This window comes from Perca fluviatilis, chromosome 6, assembly GCF_010015445.1.
Source record: "Perca fluviatilis chromosome 6, GENO_Pfluv_1.0, whole genome shotgun sequence".
Classification (NCBI taxonomy): domain Eukaryota; kingdom Metazoa; phylum Chordata; class Actinopteri; order Perciformes; family Percidae; genus Perca; species Perca fluviatilis.
This window is the reverse complement of record NC_053117.1, coordinates 18,492,519-18,517,819: the sequence shown is the minus strand read 5'-3', so window position 1 is coordinate 18,517,819 and position 25,301 is coordinate 18,492,519. Positions and strand designations below refer to the sequence as shown.

Here is a 25,301-nt window from a genome sequence, read left to right as displayed (position 1 = left end):
TCCATAATAACCAAAACCTAACCAAACCTAACCTTCAGGTAATGTTTGCGCAACCAAAAACGAACGTTCCCAGAACGTTCTGGGAACAAAAAATTGTTAGCTGGGAGCTCACGTTCAAATTGATAAATGCCGAGCTTTGCGTAGGAATCGGCGTACGCCCGTCCTACGCCTGTTTTAGGTCGTACGCACGTTTCATAAATGAGGGCCATAGTGTTTTTCACTTTTTTTTAGCCATGTACATAACCCCAGACATCTTACCTAGACATATTGGTATCTTTGCTCTTTTACCTGTTTCTCTCAATTGGTACAGTGTATAATTGTTTCATTCTTACTGTATTTGGTGTTTGTATACAAAAGAAGGCTTTCTGAGCTTTCTCTGTATAAATACTAACTATTCTAAAACAAGACGACAGTGGGCACAACTGGAGTCACGTGCAAAACTCAAACCACAGTCTGCATTACCAACAGTCACCTGAGCTAAACAGTTCACATCACCTACAAAACTCAAAAAAACTAAAGGTGCAAAACAGTTATAAAGAATAGTGTGACTAATCTTGGCTCTCTCCTATGGGGTCATCAGTGGTAAGTTTTCTGTAGTCTGCATCGTCTCTAAATACTAATGAATGTGGTGTTTCCATTGCTTTCACCTCCATTACTTTCTGAAAAACAGTAAGAATGCAGTTTTACTATTGTAAAGATATGTATTTCACTTTTTTATATAGCTGTGTACATAACCTCAGACATCACAACAGTTGTTTCATTCTTATTTGGTGTTTGTGTAAAAAAAAGGCTTTCTCTTTATAAATACCGTATATGTTCACTAACTAGTCTAAAACAAGACACCTGCTTAGGCTTTCAGCTAAAATTGCAAAAAGCAGTGTTTGATAGGCAACCGGAAATCTATTCTGTTTTGAATGTGTGGTTAACAGTTTTGACAGCAGTGTGTTAGCATTTGAAAGAAGTGCTGTCACAATGTTGTGCATGCTACGGTGGCCGGGAAGTGCAATGCAACATTACAAAGAATGAAACACTTTTACAAAGCTTGAGACAAATTTACATTTTGGAAAACAAATTTACATTTTGGAAAACAAATTTACATTTTAGAAAACAAATTTACATTTTGGAAAACAAATTTACATTTTAGAAAACAAATTTACATTTTGGAAAACAAATTTACATTTTGGAAAACAAATTTACATTTTAGAAAACAAATTTACATTTTGGAAAACAAATTTACATTTTAGAAAACAAATTTACATTTTGGAAAACAAATTTACATTTTGGAAAACAAATTTACATTTTAGAAAACAAATTAACAAGATGCAAAACACTTTTACCAGTCCTGAAACAAATTTACAAATGACAGATTCTTCACGGAAAGGGAATGTACCACATACCGGAAGTGATGAGGTGTTGTATACATGTAGCCTTGACTACGGCAGTTATGGATCGAATCCGCCAATAGAGCGCCATCTTGGAACAGGGAGGCGCACTCCCTTATATATACTGTCTGTGGGCCGTCTTTAATGCATCAGCGTCAATGTAGGCAAAGGTCTAACGGAAATAAAATCACTATAAATCGTCAAAATCTCATGCGATGTTGTAGTTTTTTTAAACAAAAAGACAAAGAGACTAATTAAGGTGTTAATACAAAGAATATTTATTATAATCAGTTCACAGATATGAGTACAAACGGAAACTTCACCCTTCTGAACTAAGAGGTTCTGCTTCAAAGTGAAGTTTAAACAGACTGAAATGTCCAGGCTCACTCCCCACTAATGATTCATTTATTTCTGCATGTAGTTATTCATTTAACGAGACTTAAAGTCATGTTTCGTCATCCACAGTCCGAGTCCGCCAGACTCCCTTTAGGAAACCTGTGATTTAAACTTCAGCAGGTTGTGACAGTCCGCTCGCTCAGTCCTGGATCTGATTCTGCCGGGCTTCCCTTCCCTCCAGCGGGCCCAGCAATACGCCTGGGTCTCCAGCTGCGTGGTTCGTTTTGGCTCCCAGGAATGGGCAGTGAGCTCCAGGTCCTGCAGCTGCAGACGGACTCAGCTGCCCCCGCTGTAGCCCGATCCGGCCGCGGCGTCGATCGTTCCCCGTTTTTCCAATGTTTCTGTCAGGTTGCCGTCATATAAAACTCCAAACACCGACCAACACGTAAAGTCACCATAAACTTCATTCACGCCATATACTCAACAACACAAATTGACTGGCGCTCATCAGCAACACCCGCAACACCTCATCACTTCCGGTATGTGGTACATTCCCTTTCGTGAAGAATCTGTCATTTGTAAATTTGTTTCGGGACTTGTAAAAGTGTTTTGCATCTTGTTAATTTGTTTTCCAAAATGTAAATTTGTTTTCTAAAATGTTATTTTGTTTTCCAAAATGTAAATTTGTTTTCTAAAATGTAAATTTGTTTTCTAAAATGTAAATTTGTTTTCTAAAATGTAATTTTGTTTTCCGAAATGTAAATTTGTTTTCTAAAATGTTATTTTGTTTTCCAAAATGTAAATTTGTTTTCTAAAATGTAAATTTGTTTTCTAAAATGTAAATTTGTTTTCTAAAATGTAATTTTGTTTTCCGAAATGTAAATTTGTTTTCTAAAATGTTATTTTGTTTTCCAAAATGTAAATTTGTTTTCTAAAATGTTATTTTGTTTTCCAAAATGTTAATTTGTTTTCTAAAATGTAAATTTGTTTTCCAAAATGTAAATTTGTCTTGAGCTTTGTAAAAGTGTTTCATTCTTTGTAATGTTGCATTGCACTTCCCGGCCACCGTAGCATGCTGTGGTTAAAGTCATGAGATAAAAGTGTAGAGGTTTGAAAACTGTGTTCAAGCAATGAAAAACAAACTAGAGCTTGGTCCACATAAACTGCTGCTGTGCAGACTGTAGTTAGAGTTTTGCACATGTGGCTCCAGTTGTACATCTCTAAATACAAATGAATGTGGAATTGCTTTCACCTCCATTACTTTCTGAAAAACAGTAAGAATGCAGTTTTACTATTGTAAAGATATAGTTTTTTTTTATAGCTGTGTATATAACCTCAGACATCTTACCTGGACATATTGGTATCTTTGCTCTTTTACCTGTTTCTCTCAAACAGTACAGTGTATAATTGTTTCATCCTTATTTGGTGTTTGTATACAAAAAAGGCTTTCTGAGCTTTCTCTGTATAAATACCGTATATGTTCACTAACTAGTCTAAAACAAGACACCTGCTTAGGCTTTCAGCTAAAATTCCAATCAGCAGTGTTTGATAGGCACCAGACTGAAATCTATTCTGTTTTGAATGTGAGGTTAACAGTTTTGACAGCAGTGTGTTAGCATTTGAACAAAGTGCTGTAAATCTACAGTGTTGTGCACGTTGTGGTTAAAGTCATGGGATAAGTGAGTAGAGTTTTGAAAACTGTGTTCAAGCGATGAAAAACCAACTAGAGTTTGGTCCACATGAACTGCTGCTGGGCAGACTATGGTTAGAGTTTTGCACATCTGGCTTCAGTTGTGCCCACTGTCGTTTAGCAATCAAAAAAAACTGTAATAGACATATGTTGAGCAATACTTCTGCTTTCCATGCAAACCCTCCCACTACTTTACATAGATTTTATTACAGTAATAAACAGATGTCTTTAGATGTCTGGATGGCAAACATATTCACACAAAACTGGCTGAAGTTTAAACAAAGCACACATTTCCTTTGCGGCCTTCTCAAAGGATAAATGGTTTTCGAGGGTCGATTTGAACTCACCTCTCTTTGATTGCACAGACTCCTAATTGAAGTTCATTTTGGAATATGTTGTAAAATAATGTTTGAATGGACCATTTATAATGGATTTTCACTTCAGTCAAAGCACATGCATAATAGTAGCCTATTGTAAGGTGCAGCATATGATCTGATGCAGAGGGGGAGTATTATTAACATTACTGCACGCTGCTGAGGCTAAAGGATTCTAGTTTCTCATTGTTACCTACTCTGGTCCACCTAGAAGTGAGGAAGCGATTGGTGTTGTCATCAGAGTACTATAGAAAAATAGTTTAGTTTAATTATTACAGAGACACTTTATTTGTATTTTTTTTTTATGATTTCTATAACAACTATGTTATTATATAGTAATAAAGTTGTGTAGAACAGGGATCTTCAACAGGGGGTCTGGGATCCCTAGGGGGTCCTCAGAGTCAGTGCATTTGTATTTAAAGATGATGCAAATATCTAATGTGATGAAGAAAACTTGCCACATGATGCTGGAGAGAGGCAGGATTAGTCACACTATTCATTGTTACTGTTATGTACCTTTAATTTTTTTTTCCAGTAATTCCATAAATTACTAGAGACAAAATACTATATTGAAGCAAACTGCTTATTTTCATTCCTTCTTGTTTACCTTACGTAAAAATTGGTATGTTATACAATCTATATTTTTTCCTTAAATAAACTATTGAGTAGTGTAAAGTCACTCAAATTGTTCAAACTGTTTTTACTCTCAGTGTGTTCTGAGTGACAGTGTGTGTTATCTCAGTGAGGATTATTCATAGTGTTTGGCTGCACTGAGCCTGTTTTGAGACGTGTGTTAAGAGTTGTGTTGCTTTGAATGAGTTTTGGAGGTGATGTGAACTGTGTAGCTCAGGTGACTGTTGGTAGTGCAGACTGTGGTTTGAGTTTTGCACATGTGACTCCAGTTGTGCCCACTGTCGTTTAGCAATAAAAAAAACTGTAGTATCACATGACATATTTAAAAGTTATTTTATTTAGATGTCCATACCTTCATTATTAAATTTGTATATTATTAGCAAACTGGACCTGTAACATAAAGTGTTACCTGATATGTTTCTGTACTTGAATTACCTAATTGTCATTGCATTTCTGTACAGTGGCCGAGACGGTTCAACACAAATACAAAAGCCACAACACAAACACAAAAGCTACAACACAAACGCAATAGCCACAACACAAATGCAAAAGCTACAACACAAACACAAAAGCTACAACACAAACACAAAAGCTACAACACAAACGAGAAAGCCAAAACACAAACGCGGTGGATGAGGAGGAAAGTTTCGTTGTCACTCACTTCCGTTGTCGCTTATGTATTTGTGTTGTGGCTTTTCCGTTTGTGTTGTGGCTTTTGTATTTGTGTTAAACCGTCTCGTATTTCTGCATATTTTGTCGCTGTGTTTTTGGTCTAATTTGACTGTAGTGTTCCGCATGTCCCTTATGTCTTTCATTTCTAAGAATGCAAACTCAATATTTGAAGGATGTTAGCACGGCTTGGCAAGTACAGACAAATATGATTTTTTTTATTAAGTGTTTAGTACAACCAGCAGGAGAACAGTTAGTGATTCGTGAATTTTTTTTTTAGTTTTTGATACTCTGTATAATAATTAAACTGAATACTCTTTTACAAAGTTATGCATACAGTTATTTTTTTCAAAATATTGTTGTAGTAACCAGCAGAAGACCAGTTATGAGTGACGTAATTTTGGTGACACTACTCTGTGTAATAATGAAGCTATTAAGTTTTTATGTTGTATCTCCCTTCGGTGTTGCACTTTGTAGACGGTCCCTGCGCAGCGCGCACTCTTCTCCCAAGCCGGCTGCTTATATTTCAATTTTATTTGTCCAGGTCTGAGGACGACTCGTTTTGATGAAAACCAGGTTCTAGCTCGTTGTCTACCTTACGGTAGGAAAGAGGCGTCGTTTGTGTTTTGATAAGTTATTGATGACGGAAGTTTTGTGACTCATTCCAACTCACCGGACATGATGGGTTTATGTATGGTGTTAAATGGAGCCGATTCTCCTCACCTCGCAGTCACTCTATATGTCTTGACAACAGATCACTTCTCCTCAGGATTTGTTGAGAGCAAAATCTATACATGAAGGATATACCTACTCTGTGATAAACTACAAACAATATTGGACTTTAAACAAAACATCGGCGACAAAATGCCAAAAGAATTTGCGGATGAATATCAACCTTTGCTTATAAAAGAAACCAAAGATAAAAAGCGACCCAAGGTATGTTGATTATCAGAAAATAAGAGTTTTAAATTATCATCTGTAGACTATAGATGTTTATATATGTAAATACTTGTTTTGTATCACTTTTTATTGCAGTTTCCGAACAAATCACTTCTGCTGGCTGCGTGTGCTGCGTGTATAGGGGGAACCTTTCAGTGTGGATATAATATATCTATCATCAATGCTCCCACAACGGTAATAACCCTACTCTCTGTCACTGGACTTATTGCACAGTATTGATGCACAGTATTAACACTATTGTAGCCTACTCATGTTACAAACCTAATAGATTAGTCAGTAGTTATAAATATATAACTTTATATGTATTTTTCATATGTAGTAGGCCTAGCTACATATCGACGACATGTCTGGTAAATATGCATGCACAAATATATCTCTTTAATATTTTTGATCATCAGTCATTTTAATTTCACCTGCTGAATTTGCATGTTGTGTTTTTCTTTTGTCTCCAGCATGTGCAGAATTTCATCAACCAAACCTGGAGGGAGCGTTACCAAACTGACATATCAGCAGATGTTCTCACCCTGCTTTGGTCCACTATTGTGTCTATATTCACCATAGGAGGACTTCTAGGAGTGACAGTCGGTGGGACATTATCTGTGAAGCTGGGGAGGTATACAGAAAGATGATATGGCATATTTTGGCAAAATGACCCTATTCTCCATAGCCAATTGTATTTCAGTTATAAAGCCGTAATACAATGTTACTTTTCCAGGAAAGGGACGCTGTTGGCCAGTAATATATTTTCATTAATGGCTGCTCTGCTAATGGGTCTAAGTTACCCTACAGGATTATTTGAATTACTCATCATTGGACGTCTTCTTATTGGAATATATGCAGGTAAATAATCCAGAGTGTACCAGTGAAACACATCATTGTATTATATGTGTAATAATCTCAATATATATTTGGTTTGAGTATAAGAAGCTATCTAGGCCAAAATTGAATACTTAACATACATACTGTATACACCGGTACTAAGCACTATAATATACATACATACATACGCATGCATAATGTCAGAATTTATGAGTATGAGGTATATATGAATGTATGTATGTGTGTTTAAAAAGGAGGTTGGGGTGGATGGCTGGGGCAAACTAACGTGACTTTTACCCAGGAGACAGATGTTCGTGTCATAGAACCTAGTACCGGTACATGTATGTGCAAGTGAAGTATTACATTTTGGCCGAGGCAGCTCCTTATAGTTTGAACGTTGCATGTAAAACTTCTGAAAACTTCTGAAATCTTCTTCAATCATGTTTTATTTTCACAGGCATTGGCCTTTGTATTCAACCTCAGTATTTGGGTGAAATAGCTCCAACTGCATTTCGTGGTGCCATGGGAATGGGAACTTCTATTTTCATCACTGTTGGGATCTTGACTGGACAAGTGATTGGCCTTAAGTAAGTTAACTCTAGGCATATTTGATTTTCACACAAAATATTAACCTTTCCGTAGCATCTGTGTTTGCAAGATTGAATTGCTATATTGTGATTTTGTTTAGACATGTCTGTGATTTCACAGAGAGCTCCTGGGTAAAGAAGAGCACTGGCCCATCCTGCTCTCCACCACATGTATCCCAGCATTGCTGCAGCTCCTGATCCTACCCTGGTTCCCAAGAGCCCGCTACCTGCTCATTGACAAAGGAGATGATGAGGGATGTAAGAAAGGTAAACTTAAACTGCAACTGCTACACAGTTACTTCCTTTTCAATCTATCTTTGGCCTGCAAAGCTGGATGTAGTGCACATGACAGCATAGTTTCAAAGGCTGAGGACTCCCTTTGTCTGGAATCACCAGAGGCAGAGAAACATTTGTCCTCATGGCAGTGAGTTCAAGCATGTGATAACATTCTGGTAACACCAAGATGATGTGAAATGGTTTGAAACCTTTTAACCAGAACTCAAAACAGACCTTGTAGCCTGACCTGAAGACAAGAATAGTGTATGTGGAGAAAACTACAAGCACGCTTGTCATGTGTTTTCCTGCCTGCAGCCCCTGAAGCAACTTCATGGTAAAGCTGGCTGTGATGGTGAGTGGGCGGATACAGGGAGGGAAAAATTATTTAGTGGATTTCCAGGCCAAGAAACCCTGGGAGCTCTTGACTGATCGTAGTGTCCCGGCGGCAGCTTCTCCCGTCTTGCTGCTCAACGCTGCACAACAGCTGAATGGCATCAATGCTGTACGTATTAACGATCATATACCCTGTTGTCTTTCAATATCCTCTGTCCTGCTGTCTCTCATAACGCGGGAATCTATTTCTCAGTGCTCACATTGCCAACTATTAAGAAATACCTCCAAAGATTACTAAAATATTATTTTTTTAGGCAAAAGCTCTGTTTTATGACTCCATGCCGGCAATAGCCGGCCAGAGGCATTATGTTTTTGGTTGTCCGTACTATTCCTGTGAACGTGATATCTCAGGAACGTCTTGAGGGAATTTCTTTAGGTTTGGCTTAGATTTAGGAGGTGAAATGTCACTGTGAACTCACGTCTCACCCATTCTCATGACCGCAATATCTCAAGAACACCTTAAGCAACGCCATTTGGTCAGATGGTGAATTGGTAACACTAATCTTAAACTGTGGTGATTGTTTGGATCTTCTGTGCTGCTGTCGTTGAAGATGTGTGTGACACATCTACGTTGCCCAATAATAAACTTAATACATTTTGTTAAATTCCTTCAACGTCTTCTCTACATATATTATATGAGTCTGGACAGACATGAATGTAAACTGTGACTTGACCGGTTGGCAGAGGCAAACAACCGCTATTTCTAGTTTATTTGTAATATTTATTTTTTTTGGTCTATATTTCCTGTAGATTTACTTCTACGCAGATTACTTGTTCAGACAATCTGGTATCCCCGCTGATAAAATACCATATGTGACCGTTGGCACTGGTGCCTGTGAATGCATCACAGCTTTAACATGTGTAAGTATGAGTTTTACATTATATTTTTGTGTCCATTACTTTCTTACAGTTCTGATGTTCCTTCATGCTACAGAAAAAAAGATAAATAAGAGTAGGTGCCCAACAACAAGGATAAAACAGTCAAGACCTTTCTAATAAATACATCAAGATTTGGACTAAAGTTTGGAAAGTTAGAGCACTTAGGGAAATAAAGTAAAACAGAACACCAAAGTGGAAAATTGTATTTAAGAATACAAACAGAACAGGAACATGACATAATACTGTACATGTGGTGAAAGGAAACAAAACATAAAACACAGCAAGGATGAATAAAATTAGTAAAACGGCACATACAATGTAAAACAGGACAGAACAAAACTGACAATATCCCATAAAAGGTCAAAGTTAAATTCAGAGAAAGCCTGGAGAGTCTATTTAGTCTTGTGACATGCTGTGTCTCACAGGGTATGCTCATTGACCGTCTGGGAAGGAAAGTGCTCATTACGGGAGGATACACACTGATGAGTATCTGCTGCATTTTATTCACGCTGACGCTCTCTTTCCAGGTGACTAACCTCATTGTAAAAAAATAAGATACAGTATTTAAACCATTGTTTTATGCAATATCTCACATTTGACCATTGATAAGACTTCTACTTTGTGCTAACATTTCTTTTGTGTGATTTTCTTTCTCTCAGGATGCCAGCCCAGTATTTCCATACATGAGCATGGTGTGTGTATTTGCTTTTATCCTGAGTTTTGGCTTAGGACCAGGTAACTAACTTTTTCATCCATTGGAGTCTTTCCTTAGCAGCTGCTGTTGCACCACAGTTATAACTAATGGGATTTCTTTTGTTGTTTGTTGGTTCTGTGAAGCTGGCGTGACAAACATTTTGACCACTGAGCTATTCACACAAACGGCACGGCCTGCAGCGTACATAGTCGCAGGATCATTGAACTGGTTGAGCTTCTTCTTCATCGGCCTGGTCTTCCCTTTTATTGTGGTAGGAGTCCAGAAAGTATATCTTCATTTTTAAAGGTTTTGTCATTATCTTTGAAAATTTGGAAACAAAACTTAAAAGCTTGGATGTTTGAGAGATTTGGACTCACTTGTGTTTTATTCTGTTTTATTTGCACAGATCGGGCTGCAGCAGTACTGTTTCCTGGTGTTCCTGGCCGTCTGCTCCTTAATGGCGATATACATTTTCCTTTTTGTTCCTGAAACCAAGAACAAAACCTTCGTGGAAATCCAGAATGAGTTTCAGTCCAGAAAGGCCCGCACTGCTGATGGGGCAGGGACAACACTGTGATCGACTTCTATATGAAATATTACCTAAATGGTCGAGCAATTAAAGCATTTTTTATGTCTCACAATATTTGTGTCACAAAGATTAATAACTGCCATGAGGATTTATAGTCCACACACGCACAACAAAATAGATCACTATGGAAATACTGTAAATGATGGTACCTTGCTTAAACTTCAGAGATGTAGGCCTACAGAGTAGTCATATACCTTTTCAGTTCACATACAAATATAGCCTCATACATTAAAAATTACCTTGATGTGTACAGAGCTGTATAGTAATGAAGTAGAACTACTTCACTACTGTACTAAAAGGCTGTATCTGTACTCTACTGGAGTATTATTTATTTCTCCTACTTCCACTTTTACTTGAGTACATATTTTCGATGAGTTTAATACTTTTACTCAGATAGATTTTTTATGTGCTGCATCGTTACTCGTTACTGTTGTGAATGCCTCTCTACGGAGACTGTGTAGGTTACAGTGTGTTTAGTTACGGCTACGTTAGTTACGTACGATAATTACGTAAAGAAATCCCCAAGATAGCGTCTTTTCATTACGGTTGCCTGTTCAGAAGTCAGAGACAATGTAAATTTGTACTCTTTCTATTTAGTTATTGTTGCAGCAGATGAAGCTATTCCTGAGTTGTTTCAGTCTGCCATGAGTACTGAATGTTAACTGTTTGACCCTGTGATGTGAAGCTGCTAGTTTATCTGTATTTTGCTAGCTTGCTAACTTTCCACTACATCACACATTTTATTTCAGTATTTGTTAATAAGTGATTAATAACCTACTGTTATATCAGATAATAGTAGTTATAACAGCTGTGACATTAAAGTACCTTTTGGGGTTTATTTCAGAAACTTCCTTCATATCCAGCAATGAACAGCTTGTAACTGCTTTAATACCAAGTAAAAAGTTGAACTCCAACAATATGATATTCAAAATTTGACTGCTTTCTTTAATAACTACATAACACAATACTTGTACTTTTACTTTTAGTACTTGAGTAGTACATTTTAAAATAAACTACTTGCAATACTTTAGTACAAAAAATGTTGAATACTTTAGTACTTCCACTTAAGTGTTGTGCTTAAAGAGCACTTCTACTAAAGTCACTTTTTTGATAGAGCACTTGTACTTTTACTCAAGTATGGGTCTCAAGTACTTTATACACCTCTGGATGTGTAATATTTTGGTATGATCAATGTTGGTTTGTATAACTTTAATTAAGAGTGCTCTATTGAGACTTTTCAATAAAGATCAAGTTATGAAAAACGTTTCCTAATCAGTGTGAACAACCACAACATTGTATGCCATTTAGGCTGCCTGATATTTGAGTTTTCTGACCTTTCAGTGTGGCATGTGACCCAAAGAACAAAGGATTCACTGAAGTGTGTATCATGCATGTATTTACAGGGGCCGGAAGATTATTAGAAGTATTGATTTGCCCTGAGTATTACTCAAACAGCCAAAATATTATATGTATGAAAAATGCTCAAGTAAAAGAACTAATGTCGTTTTTGGAGAGTACAGTTAATAAGTTACATGTTTACTGTAAAATAGCTTGTGTGGCATCCTAACAGTAACTATTTCAGTATAAAGACATGCAGCAACCAACAAAATTTGAAGAAGTTTGACACAAACTTAACTGCAATATCCTAATAGTACAACAAAAGCATAAATGTAGTCCACTCTGTCATTGTTGCCTGTTTCAAAAGCACCATACTCTTTCTCACCATAATTATCTGTATGAGTGAAAGTAAAACTGCTAGAGAATATACTGCACAAGCAGGAAAAGGGGTATTTTCAATTACATTGCACGTTGTTGTCTCAGTCAGGAGCATCAACCATGCAAGGCCAGATTAAACCACAATGGTGAGATCATTTACTAAAGAAAAACTAGCAAAAGCCTATAGCAACATAAAAATAATCTATTACAATTAAAAGTTGTGCTCTATTAAGTCAAAAGTACTTCTGTATCACTAGCGAAATGTATAGTATCAAAAGTCCCTGGCCCCTATATTAGAAATTATTTGCGCTATACAGTATATATTATATTACTGGACTATTTTACTGATGCATGTATGTATGTACTATTTGGTAAATCTTTGTAATACTTTTGTAATCCGTTTGTCTCTCTGTAACTGATGTGTATTATTCCAAACCGGTCTCTTTTGAGAATGAGCGTGTGTCTGAATGATTACCTCGATAAATAAAGGTAAAAATTAAATTAAAAATAGCCTTAACACAAAGGTTATGACGGAATGAAAATACTCAAGTAAAGCACAAGCATTACCTCAAATGTAGAGCTATAATGTATGTTATTTTAATGCACTTTTACATTCACCATTGATCAAGGACAATATACAGTAATTGAATTACCAATTTAAAAGAAGCCGGTTTAGCAGACGGAATTTAGGCTACTTTGATTCTTATAGACTGTCTATGACTTTGATGCGGATATCTTGTCCTGCACGCTGCAGTCCAGCAGATGGCGGTAATGCGACTATACATTGTAAGACAGCGAAGTAGAAGAAGAAGAAGGCTCCTCCCATTCAACATGGCGTCCTAGAGGAGAGTCCACGCTCGTTTGTTGACATATATTTAAAAACAAGCTTATGCTGTATTAGTTTACTTACACTACTACTACTACAACATGTCGAGACTCATTGTTAAAAACCTCCCTAATGGGGTAAGTAACCCGCCCGGATTTCAGCAGACATTTTGTTTCGTTTCAGTCCACCTGTAGATTTAACCTGCCTGTATCTTGTGTCCAGATGAAGGAGGAGAGGTTCAGGTCGATGTTTGCTGCCTTTGGCACCGTTACAGACTGCTCTCTCAAGTTTACCAAGGATGGCAAGTTCCGCAAGTTCGGCTTTGTGGGTTTTAAAGGATGGAGGAAGATACAAACCAAGCCCTGAAACATTTCAACAAGAGCTTCGTGGACACATCCAGAATGACGGTATGGCTTCAGTCACGCTTAAACAAGCGTGTTGTTGACATTATTGTTGCTTTTCCAGATGTGATCCCCATGGTTGTCATGTATTCCAGGTGGAGATGTGTAAGGCCTTTGGAGACCCCACTAAGGCAAAAGCCTGGAGCAAACATACCCAGAGCTCAGGCCCGGACAAACCTTCCACTCCTGCTGACACTGACAGCAAAAAGGTACTTGCAGACACAAAATGACTTGGGAGAAGTTACATGAAAGTCATTATCAACAAAAGAAACAATAACAATTTCACATTTACATCTGCAATGACCAACTTTATCCTACTCGCAATCGTTCCTATGTTACCTTGCACAGTGCAATTTTCTTAGTCGAAAATCATGTCGTTAAGTTCTGCAGCACTGTCACTGCTATAACATGTTTTTGTTTCTGTCTCCAGAAAAAGAAACAGAAAAAGGAAACAGACAGCACACTTGGAAATGTGAGTAAATGTGTCAGTCAGCAACTATGTTTGTCTGCTGTTAAATATTGATTATATAAGATCGTGAATGTGGATAAGATGGAGCGAACTTCAGGATGCTTATCAAACGTCAATACTTCTTTGGTACCAACCAAAATGTGTTGTATAACAGAAAGTGTTATTTTAATTTTTTCTTCATGTGACATTTTAATCATTGCGCACGTTTACGTGGCGTGCGTCTCAGCTGGAAGAGGACCAGGGATTCAAGGAGTTTCTGTCAGTACATCAGAATCGGAAGCCAAGCACCGACCTGGGCGAATGATACTGTGCAGCAAACAACTGATCCTGACAGTGGACAGGCAAAGGCTCAGGGCAAGAAGAACCTTGCTTCAGATGACTACCTCAACTTTGATTCAGACCAGTCAGAGGATGAGGAAGATGAAGATGAAGGTTGGTAATGGTGGTCCCTTCTCAGTGTAGGTAGATGAAAGCTGTGTCCCAGCTTAGGGTCTGCATCCTTTGATGTCTGGATTTACACTGTGTTGTAGAAAAATAAGTTAAAGTATACATTTACCATAAACCAGGTACACTATCTGTCAGTTATCCATCATGTGTTTGCTCAATCTGTTTGTATATACTTCCCAATATTATGACTTTTCCCTGTTTACTACCAGTATTTACACTTTTCTGGCATTTTAGGGCAACTTTATAGCACTAAACCTGGAACACAATTGATGGGTATAATATAAAATTAAACGTCCTAATATACATAGCTGTATATGAATGAGATGGTGACAGATTAAGGAACGCGTGTGGGGAACTGGTTACAGTGTTCCAAATGACAAGCAATAAATACATGTATTACTATGTTACAAATACTTCACATCACAAGCACGAAATATACACTATGAATGAAAAAGCAAAGAAAAAAAAGGCTGTGCATGATTGACTGGTCTTAATTTTGTTGTTGATTCCAGGTGCCACTAAAGAAGCACTGAAGTCTGGCTTATCAGATATGGAGTACCTGCCGCTCTAAGGTGGCACAGACAGACGACACCATGGAGGAGAGTGTAGAGAAGGATGATGGAGAAGGGGGTGATGATGAAGACGAGGGTGATGATGAAGACGAAGTTTGTGGTCCTCGTGCAGCACACCGAGACGCATATGAGAGTGGTGACAGAGAAAACCTGTCAAAGACCAATACCTCAGTTGCCTCTGAGGATAAGAAGCAGAGCAAAGCGAAGAAAGCTACCAAACAAGTGGTGATTATTTAAACACATCTACACATTAAACATTACTGTTCAATACAGCACAATGTTTGCTTTCTGATTTACACACCCACAAACGTTTGTTGCAGATGGAGCCGACGACAGAGTTCACAGTGAAGCTGAGAGGAGCCCCTTTCAGTGTGAAAGAGGTGAGTGAACAAGAGCTTCCTGGTTTCAGAGATGCAGTGACGATATTCCACATTATATATTTCAGTGTCTGCATCTATGACACAAACATATTTTTATGTGTTACGTCAATAGCAACAAATCCGAGAGTTCATGACGCCGCTGAAGCCTGCAGCAATCAGGATTGGGAAGAATGAGAGTGGAGATAGAACAGGTGTGTTACTGAAAGCCGCCTTCTTAGCATAATGTACGCTGACAATATTTTTTAGGTATACAATCCTGTATGCCACATATCTGGTGGGTATGATAGTTGCCTTTATGTGTCTATGTTGACTGTTTGTGTGTTTCAGGTTATGTATATGTGGATTTGCACTCTGATGAAGAGGTGGAAAAGGCCTTGAAGAAGAATAAAGACTACATAGGTGAGAAATATTATGTCCTATTCTTATGTTTGTGCATAATTTTAGATTACATATTAAATTATCACCAACCCCTCTCCCCCGGGTATATGAAGACTGTTCCTGGCTGCCTGTGACATACCTCCTCTCTGTGTTTTCAGGTGGGCGTTACATTGAGGTCTTCCGTGTGGATGCCTCTGGGGGTAAGGGCAAGAGAGACAGAAAGGACAAAGAAATTGACAGAAACTTCACCAGGAAGCTGAAGGAGGATGAGGAGGAGGAAGATGTTGCAGAGTCAGGTCGACTCTTCATCAGGAACCTCCCTTACACCTGCACCGAGGAGGAGATCAAAGAGCTATTTGCTAAACACGGTGAATTTAAAAAAACAACAACTTTCATACACATCCAAGTTCACACGTTTGTTCACTCTTATCTGAGTGAGAATCATTTTACAATCTTTACAGGTCCTTTGTCTGAGATGCTCTTCCCTATTGACAATCTAACCAAGAAGCCGAAAGGATTCGCTTTCGTAACCTACATGATACCAGAGAATGCTGTGACAGCTCTGGCCCAGCTGGACGGACATATATTTCAGGTATTTGATCTGCAACTGGTCTTTGAGATACCTCTTTACACCACATGACCAGTAATGGCTTCTGGATTTAGTAGTACAACTTCATTTTCACATGATGCTGAGGCTGATTAGAAACATTCATCCTCTTGTGCTTTTAGGGCAGGATGCTTCACCTGCTTCCCTCCACATTGAAGAAAGAAAAAAATGACTCTGCAGATGCTGGTGGTCCTGGCTCTTCGTCTTACAAGCGGCAAAAAGATGCCAAAAATAAAGCTTCAAGTTCCAGGTAAATATCACTTTAACCCTATGCTTCTGTGTTTGTGGTTTCACTGAATATTTATTTACATTTCTTTTTAGTAATTGACCAGTGTCTGATCAATTACATAAGCCATCACTCATTCCTCTTATGAATGTAATGTTTCCTTCTAGCTCCCACAACTGGAACACCCTGTTTCTGGGCACAAGTGCAGTGGCAGATGCCATTGCTGAAAAATACAACACCACAAAAAGCAAAGTCCTGGACCACGTGAGTAACGCTGCATCCTCTTGTTTTACATGAATGCTCCCAATAACATGTTCCTCACCTCCGGCTGCAGGTGGGTGCTCAGACCGAATACATTCCGAGTGAGAGTGAGAGGATGAAGTACGCTCAAGGTCCTCTTAGTCCAGTTTGAGTAACAGATCCTTAAGTTTGAAGGCATTTTCAGATGCCCACACACCTGCCTATGGATTTACAATATTAAGGGAAAGGATTTTACTGCTCATCATTGCTGACATGTTTTATCTTTAGAGGTAAACATTAGAAACATGCATTTCACATTTAAAAAAGAATCTACCAGGAATGCATGCTTGCATATATTGGATTGGCCAAAGTAGGACCTTGCTGAATGATGTCTAATTTTTTTCATGTTTTCACACAGTTTTCCCATTCAAAAGAATGAGAGGGCAGTTGTCTGTGTGAATGTTTACTTCTTGATCTCTTGCAGCTACATCATCATGTGATCATCATGTGCACATTTAAAGTTTATTTGTACTTTTATGGTCCTTGCCTTCCTCTGCAGGAGTCAAAGGGAAGTCTTGCAGTGAGGATGGCCCTGGGAGAGACACAGATTGTTCAGGAGACTCGGCAGTTTCTACTAGACAATGGTGTCAGTCTGGATTCCTTTAGTCAGGTATGCTTAACACAAACTCCAATTTAATTGTTGCTAAATTGTCTATAAACAATTTACCTTGCCCGCGATCCTTGGTTAAGATAGTTTCCTGCGTGTACAGGCTGCAGCAGCGAGGAGTACAACTGTCGTCCTGGTGAAAAACCTTCCAGCTGAAGTGACGGCATCAGAGTTAGAGGAGCTTTTCTCACCTCATGGCTCTTTGGGCCGAGTACTGCTGCCGCCCTCAGGCCTCACCGCCATTATCGAGTTCCTAGAGCCAACGGAGGCGAAACGAGCATTCACTCGGCTGGCCTACAGCAAGGTGTGTATAGCTTCATACCAGCAAAACCTGCACATGCAGCATATGTTTCAGGCACTTTAAACGCGTTTACTGTACTGACTGTATCTCCGAAAACCGTAGTTCCACCACATCCCACTGTATTTGGAGTGGGCACCTGTGGGGGTGTTTGTGGCAGCCAAACCAGAACCAGGTTAGATCCCTTTAACACACTCATAAACATACAGTACTATAATAATATGAAACAATTGTAGTACTAATTTGTAAGTACTAATTTTAATAACTGAACTATCTTTGATCTGTCCACCAAGTTTTAGAAAAAGATGAGGCAATGAAAGAGGAGAAGAAAGATGAAGAAGAAGAAGAGGAGGAGGAGGAGGAGGAATCTGCTCCTGGTTCAACACTTTTCATTAAAAATCTAAATTTCAGCACGACCGAGGAGAAACTACAGGAGGTTGGTCAAATCATAAATTCAACCTTTAGTTACGTTTCATCATACTGAATACAGGTTTAATCATAGCATTAGATTTTTTTATATTGTTTTTCTTCATTTGTTGCAGACATTCTCCAAATGTGGCAAGATCACGTCCTGCACCATCTCCAAGAAGAAAGATAAAACAGGTACTAAACATTAAAAGTAGGATCTTTCACATACATAAATGTAACATGACATAACAGTGTATACCCTGGTTTTGAAACATTGATTTATAGATTTACCAAGGTTACATATGACATATTTCAACTCATGGGGTAGAATATCTGCTTTCTCAAGTTTTGCAAGAGCAGTTTGTAAACCACCTGACCATGTCGGTTTGATTTCCAGGCATGATGTTGTCCATGGGCTACGGTTTTGTTCAGTATCAGACAGCAGAGGCTGCGCAGAAAGCCCTGAGGCAACTACAGGTACCATCCCCATTTTCTTGTTAAAACTCTCACAGCCTTTCTCTACAACCTGGTTCTTGTCTAAAGTGTTTTCTTTGTCTCACCTCCACCAGCACTGTACTGTGGATGAACACCAGCTAGAGCTGAAGATTTCTGAGCGAGCCACAAGGTAAGAAGTGCACCAGAAGGGTTTTTATTGAACTTTGTGGTGAAGAATTAAAACAATGGTGGTCCTTTTTAATTAGGTTTACAAGGAAGTGTCTAGAATTTAAAATTATTTAATAAAGTGTATTAAATGTAAAATGTTAAGTAATAAACCAGGACAGTGTGAAATTTGCATGGGAATATCACTTATTGGTTAATGTGTATTCTTTCAAATGTTGACTGGGACTGTGGGGCAGAATTTAGCTTGCAGTTTGGCATGTGAACCTCACTTCTGTTGTCACGACTTACTCAGTCCTTTTCCACTGTGTGCAGGACTACTGAGGTTTCACGCAAGAAGAGGCAAGACGAGAAGAAACAGACAGGATCCAAGATCCTTGTGCGGAACGTCCCCTTCCAGGCCACTGTCAGAGAAATTAGGGAACTCTTCTGGTAACACGCACCAACACGCAAGCACGCAAATACAGTTTTTTTATTCACACCTTGTATGGAGAAAGTTTGGAGTAAGATCATTTAATAATACTACCATTTATTCCTTCTGTCCTTTCAGTACGTTTGGAGAGCTGAAGACAGTCCGTCTTCCAAAGAAAGCAGCTGGTTCAGGGAACCATAGAGGTTTTGGCTTTATTGACTTCCTCACCAAACAGGACGCTAAGGTTTGTGTGCTATTTAAGCTTTCAAACATGTATTTAGGAAATCTATTGTCCTCCATTGCTACATTAAAGATGGTCATAATTGCTATGCTCCTGTTTTCTCTATAGAAAGCATTTACTGCATTGTGCCACAGCACCCATCTGTACGGAAGACGCCTTGTGCTGGAGTGGGCTGATGCTGAGGAAACGGTAGAGACATTGAGACGGAAAACAGCCGAACATTTTCATGGTAAATCCACAAACTTTTGGAACAACATGCAGAAGTGAAAGCATCTATGCGGTTTATTCATTCATTTCTTGCATGTTATTTATCCTCTGTGACAGTGGCCACCAAAAAGAAGCGAAAAACAGAAGTTATGGAGGGAATTCTGGAGACAATGGAAACTGGAGGGGGAGGGGAGGGGAAGACTGAGTTCCCTGAACGCTGTTGTCTCTATTGAAGCCTCTACACAACTCTGACCAGTTTGCATGTGTTTTTGGGAACAAAATAAGGACCTGAGTGGCATGTGCAGAAGGAGCAATTGAATTGATGAAATTAACAGCTGGTCGAAGTTTTGGAGGTTTAAAAACCTCTGGATTTCTTACATTACACATGTTTTGTACAGAATTATGCCTCAAAGCAATATGATTTGACTGTCAGTTTTTATATAAAGTTTTATTTCATGCCTCATGATCTGTGTGTTTGTAGTGTGACTGACATAATGAGTCTTTTATTTTGAAAATAACATCTCTGATATTGTCATGTGACTAGTCACCCTTGTTATCATGTGACTAGTCACCCGCGTTATCATGTGACTTGTTCATGTAGACATGGCGTCCGGGCAAAACAAGACGTTTGCTGTTGGACGTTTTACAAAGGTTTTAGCAGTTTTATCCAGTTTGTCTTTTATCTGTGCCTCTGTTCGAGCTGAAATAAGAACCGCTGTTATTGACAAGCAAACCGGACAGCTGTCTGTCATTGAGGGCTATCGAGCAGATTTTGTGGCTTGGGCGAACTTCACTGATGACATTAAAACATCAGGGTGAGTTTTCATTTAGCGTCTTTTAATTAGTTAGATGGCCTCTTTAGCTTGGGGCTTTTGTTATAGAATGCAGCTGTATGTTGTTATATAGCCTGCAGCTATTAGCTATAGCTGAAACTATTAGCCTAGCTACATTAAATGGGTAAGGTCAGGGCTGCAAAGATTATTTTCATTATCTTTAATCAATACATTTTCTGTTATATAATATAACGGAATGTTTTGCCCAACGTAAACTCTTCAGTTGCTTGTTTTATCAAATCAACCAAAACATAACGAACTTACAATGATAACCGTAGTCAAACATCATACTTTTGAAGCTTTAACCAGAAAATGTTCATTTTTGCTCGATAAATGAGCTACACCAATTTAATTAGCTCACTATCAAAATTGTTACCTGTTTGTTTGACTCATTACACAATCAACTAATCGTTTCAGCTACAAATTCTAATTGGATCTTTATATTGCGCGTTTACACGTGGCATAAAAACAGATGTCCGAATTGAAACACATGACAGAGAGGCCAAGATAGCCATAGTAGACTTCTGTGCAAATTAAGAATAGTAAATAAAAAAAATAGGCTAAGGATACAAAGACAAAGAGGAAAAATAAGCACATTTGATCAGCTGAAAATGTATACTCTTAAAACAAGAAGAATAAATACTGATACTACATGTCTGGTTTAACAAAGAGGAAGGTGAACAATTCATAAACGGCAGTGATTTCCAAGCTGAGATCCAAAGACCTTCACTGGCCTGAATAGTTGTTGATACAGCCTAAGTATGTTCTCTATCATCTCACCTACACTGCAGGCAATTATTCATTATATAGTTTGAGCACCCAGACCTGCATTCTTTTGAGCCTGGACACAGATAGTATGTTTAATGTTTTTAGTTTATTCACATGTGCTCTCTTTTCAGCTGGTCTTTCTTGGAGATCACTACCAGCAGTCAGTACAATGATAGTATCCAGTCTTATGCTGCCGGTGCAGTGGAGGCTGCAGTCACATCTCAGGTCAGCTTCATTCTACAGACCTGTTGGTGTTTTCTGGAGTCAGGATGTTTTAGTCACTTGCTGTACATTTGACTGAATCTAAAGACTTGATCTATGTTTGTTTTAGCTCATCTATAAGCACTGGATGAACACTCTAATGAATTACTGTGGGCCCTTCTCCTCTGAATCTGGTTACTGCGAGCGCCTTAAGGCATTCATCTCAACCAATCTGCAGTGGGTTCAGGAGAAAATAAAGAAGCAGCCTAGTTCACCCTACTGGTACCAGGTAATGAGCGTTTGTTGGATGAAAAAAAATCCCTTGCATGGATACAAAAATAAGAGTTCACAATCTGTTTCTGCTTTTCAGGTGCATCTGGCACTGCTGCAGCTGAAAGGTCTGGAGGACAGCTTCAATGACGAGCTGTCATTTCCACTAGGCTCGTTCTCCCTAAACCCACTTGGCTTCCTGTTAGTAGTTATATCCATTTTGTATTTATTGTTGTATTTATTAAACAGGTTTCTTCACAGTTTTTGAGATCATAAACTTTGTTTCTTGCTGTTGTCTCCTACTTTCCACTGTTACTTTGTTCAACCAGACTTTTCCAAATGGGCGGGGATCTGGAGGACTTGGAATCGGTTCTTGACAAATCCGACAAAACTCGACCGCTTGGATCTGGCTCCTGTTCTGCTCTCATCAAGCTGCTACCAAACAATAAGGAGCTGCTGGTTTCACATGACACCTGGAACACCTACCAGTCCATGCTGCGCATCATGAAGAAATACATGTTTGCCTTTAGAGTTTCTCCTTTAGGTAGTTTACTGATGCAATTGTGTCTTCTGTTCGTCATTGCTCCTGCTCTGGAGTCCCTCATTATTTACATTAAAGGAATAATTCAACATTTTGGGAAATGTGCTTATTTGCTTTTTTAGATGAAAAGATTAATAGCACTCCCATTTCTGTACAGTAAATATGAAGCTACAGTTAGCAGCTAATTAGCTTAGCTTAGTATAAAGACAAGAAAATGGGGAAATGGCAAGCCTGGCTCTGTCCAACAAAATCTTGACCTCTAAGGGAACTTGGCTAGTTACCTGGCAAACTCACAGTGACAACAAGATTCCAGGAAATAGTCCGGCACATGAAATCTCAGTTTACGTTTTTGTAAGGATTAAACCAATGAGATACGAAGTGTTAATTGGTGAGTTTCAGAGGTGCTAGTTGTCACTGTTGGACATAGCCAGGCTAGCTGTTTACCCTTGTTTCCAGTCTTTATGCTAAGCTAAGCTAAATGGCTGCTGGCTCAAGCCTCCTATTTAAAGCCTCCTTTTCAAAAACATAATTTGTTTTCAAGTTTGAAGCCCCAGTATTGGTCTGTTAATGTTGTCTATGACGTGAATACATATTAATCTAACTTTTATGTGCTTGATTTTTTTTTTTTTTCTTCAGGAGACGATCTTCTTCCTGGAGGAACTCAGGCCTTCTCCTCTTATCCTGGATCAATCTTCTCTGGAGATGACTTTTATATCCTAAGTAGTGGCTTGGTGAGAACTCTTACTCTACCTGCACTTGGCATAATAGAGCTGAGTGTTAAGAATAAACTGCAGTATTTAAATGCTTTGTTAATATTTTATGCTTTTGGTGACAAATTGAGTTTCTTTCTTGTGTCTCAAGGTTACCTTAGAAACTACCATTGGCAACAGTAACCCTGCTCTCTGGAAGTTTGTTCAGCCCGAAGGAACTGTCATGGAGTGGTTGAGGAACATTGTGGCTAATCGACTGGCTGCTACAGGCAAGGAGTGGGCCGAGATATTCAGCAAGTACAACAGTGGAACGTGAGTTTTACACAACAGAAAAAAAAAACTGCCTCTCGTTACTTTTTAACCAACATTATCACCTCTTTGCGCTAATGAAATCCAGGCTGTGTTGTCTGCTGCTCTTTGCCCTTTCAGATAAGATGTGTGCGAGTTTAGACTGCTATGTGGATCAATATGAGTAAAGGAAGCAAAAAAAGGCCATTTATAATAAGGAGTTGCATGAGAAGTCCGTTGGGTCGTACAGCTGTAATGGGGTCACCACCAGGCGTGTTGGTGTGAAATGCTGAATCAGTTATTTTATCAATTACTTGGATATACATTAAATTAATGAATAAACAGCAGTGAACAATAGTAGGATACAGGTTGTATGCTCAATTGGGTCTGTGTTTGGACTGTGTGTGTGTATGTGTGTGCTTTGTAGGTATAACAACCAGTGGATGATTGTGGACTATAACCACTTTACTCCAGGGAAGACTGACCTTAAAGAGGAGCTCTTTGTTGTACTGGAGCAGATTCCGTAAGTCTTTGCACCAGATCCTCAATCAAAACACAAGATTATTTCAGTATTTATATTTATGGCTTCTAAACTTATCACTGAAAATAATTGTTCTAATATTTTTTTGGAATGCTGCAGGGGACAAGTTGTTTACACTGATAAAACTCAGGAACTGCTGGAGAAAGGGTACTGGGCAAGTTACAATATACCGTAAGTATCCAGTTTGAAAGGTTTATGTTAACATATACTTTAAATTACATGTGTTCTAATTCTGTTATATGAAAAACTGTAGGTACTACCCGGACATATTCAATGCCAGTGGCTGCAATGAGCTGGTTGAGAAGTTTGGCCCGTGGTTCTCTCTGGACCAGAATCCTCGGGCTCAGATATTTAGGAGAAACCAGACAGCTGTCACAGATGTGGACTCAATGGTCCGCCTTATGAGGTACAAACAAACGTTAACGTTCAATTTAAAAAATGTATAGGCTAATATTTAAAACTTGATTTTATTTATGAGATGCAGTGTCTCTCCTCAGGTATAACAATTTTAAGGAAGACCCATTGTCAAAGTGTGAAGGCTGTAATCCACATGCGAATGGAGAGAATGCCATCTCAGCCCGTTCAGACCTGAACCCAGCTAATGGAACATATCCGTTTGGTGCCTTAAGGCAGAGGTCACATGGAGGAACAGACATGAAGGTTTTGATTTTTCTCATTTGATTTCTTGCTATCACCCACCTCTCTGCCCATACTTTTATCCATCATGCTCCCCAATTATGTTCTGTGTTTGCCTCAAATGAAACTGACTAGCACATTAAAGAGATGTTTGCTAAATCTGATGCATTGTCTGTGTTCCTGTGCAGTTGACCTCCTATGAGATGTTTCGTGACTACTGTATGCTGGCAGTAAACGGACCGACATGGGACCAGGTGCCACCCTTCCAGTGGAGCACCTCTCCTTACAAAGACCTGATACACATGGGCCACCCTGATACTTGGGCATTCAAGCCTATAAAAGTCATCTGGACTCCTTAATTGTTATTATGATGTATATACAAGTGGCATGATCAATGTCAATACTGCCAGCTGTTTGAAGTTTTGACAAAGGGAAATTATTTGTGTGCGTGATTCAGTGTGACATGACTTTTATGAACAAAATAGTCATGTTATTGATTCTCAGGAGAGTGGCAATAATATTCAGGAAGTATAGCAGTTTTACAGTAACGCACTATTTGCAGTTAAAGACAGCTTTGAATGTGAGGCAATAAAAATAACTTCACAACCATGCTGTTATAAAGTGGAAGCTTCTACATTAGATTATATCAGATTTTCATGTTTTGTTTGCTTAATATGTGGAAATGTAAATTCCACTTGTTTCAATACTGATGACTTTTTGAGTTATCGGAGCGGTTTCCACAGGACTACACCTTTCTTTGGAGAAATCCCTAAGTATGATTATTGATACGAATTGATGTCACTGTAAATGCAAATGTCTTGATCATGAGTGAATAATTCTAATATGATGCATTGTATGATTTGAAATATTTTCTAAATAAAGTGCGCAGATCATCACCTTTTTCAAAATATAATTTCTTTTTCCCAGTCTGCTTCCATTAAATGCACCATGTGGTTCTGTTAAAATGATGTAAGAAATCTAAAATAATAATCTTGTAGCACTTTAGCTAAGTTCCACTTTATAAACTGTGATGAGAATTGAGTCACAGCCCAAGCATATTGTTGCAGAAACAGAACAAACGTACGTAATTCTTTGTTGGTTAATTCGAAATATTAAAAA

At 38.5% G+C, this 25,301-nt stretch overlaps 3 protein-coding genes and 1 pseudogene across 3 annotated transcripts in view; all 4 read left to right on the top strand.

Moving 5' to 3' along the window:
* LOC120560137 (apoptosis-inducing factor 3) overlaps positions 1 to 5,311 on the top strand; it is a 97,434-nt gene extending 92,123 nt beyond the window's left edge. Inside the window, exon 20 of the mRNA XM_039802326.1 lies at positions 5,260 to 5,311. Within this exon, the coding sequence (XP_039658260.1) occupies positions 5,260 to 5,296 (37 nt within the window). The 3' untranslated portion in view covers positions 5,297 to 5,311. The remainder of the gene's footprint in view (positions 1 to 5,259) is intronic.
* A 231-nt stretch (positions 5,312 to 5,542) lies between these two features.
* On the top strand, positions 5,543 to 10,333 carry LOC120560144 (annotated as a pseudogene).
* A 2,589-nt stretch (positions 10,334 to 12,922) lies between these two features.
* Positions 12,923 to 19,857, top strand: LOC120560136 (probable RNA-binding protein 19). Its single transcript, XM_039802322.1, is given in 27 exon segments — positions 12,923 to 12,960; positions 13,046 to 13,159; positions 13,162 to 13,230; positions 13,320 to 13,433; positions 13,655 to 13,696; positions 13,920 to 13,970; positions 13,972 to 14,125; positions 14,653 to 14,702; positions 14,704 to 14,937; positions 15,033 to 15,092; positions 15,205 to 15,283; positions 15,420 to 15,491; positions 15,629 to 15,838; positions 15,932 to 16,062; positions 16,200 to 16,327; positions 16,471 to 16,567; positions 17,103 to 17,213; positions 17,314 to 17,514; positions 17,614 to 17,683; positions 17,802 to 17,944; positions 18,051 to 18,111; positions 18,314 to 18,393; positions 18,486 to 18,541; positions 18,850 to 18,966; positions 19,085 to 19,190; positions 19,296 to 19,416; positions 19,512 to 19,857. Coding segments are annotated over 27 exon segments (2,823 nt in total). The 5' UTR covers positions 12,923 to 12,924; the 3' UTR covers positions 19,628 to 19,857.
* A 101-nt stretch (positions 19,858 to 19,958) lies between these two features.
* plbd2 (phospholipase B domain containing 2) lies at positions 19,959 to 25,078 on the top strand. Its single transcript, XM_039802320.1, has 12 exons — positions 19,959 to 20,209; positions 21,127 to 21,220; positions 21,327 to 21,485; positions 21,567 to 21,667; positions 21,796 to 22,010; positions 22,644 to 22,738; positions 22,869 to 23,029; positions 23,433 to 23,528; positions 23,646 to 23,717; positions 23,800 to 23,952; positions 24,044 to 24,206; positions 24,371 to 25,078. Exons 1-12 carry the CDS (start codon positions 19,998 to 20,000, stop codon positions 24,539 to 24,541), a joined length of 1,692 nt encoding a protein of 563 aa, XP_039658254.1. The 5' UTR covers positions 19,959 to 19,997; the 3' UTR covers positions 24,542 to 25,078.
* The last annotated feature ends 223 nt before the right edge of the window (positions 25,079 to 25,301 follow it).

What these genes read in the sequence shown, in the direction of transcription:
- plbd2 (XM_039802320.1), top strand. Translation starts at nt 19,998, where the DNA reads ATGGCGTCCGGGCAAAACAAGACGTTTGCTGTTGGACGTTTTACAAAG. An exon ending in GTTGTACTGGAGCAGATTCC is followed by an intron (nt 23,529 to 23,645) that starts GTAAGTCTTTGC and finishes GGAATGCTGCAG; the next exon opens with GGGACAAGTTGTTTACACTG. An exon ending in TCAATGGTCCGCCTTATGAG is followed by an intron (nt 23,953 to 24,043) that starts GTACAAACAAAC and finishes GTCTCTCCTCAG; the next exon opens with GTATAACAATTTTAAGGAAG.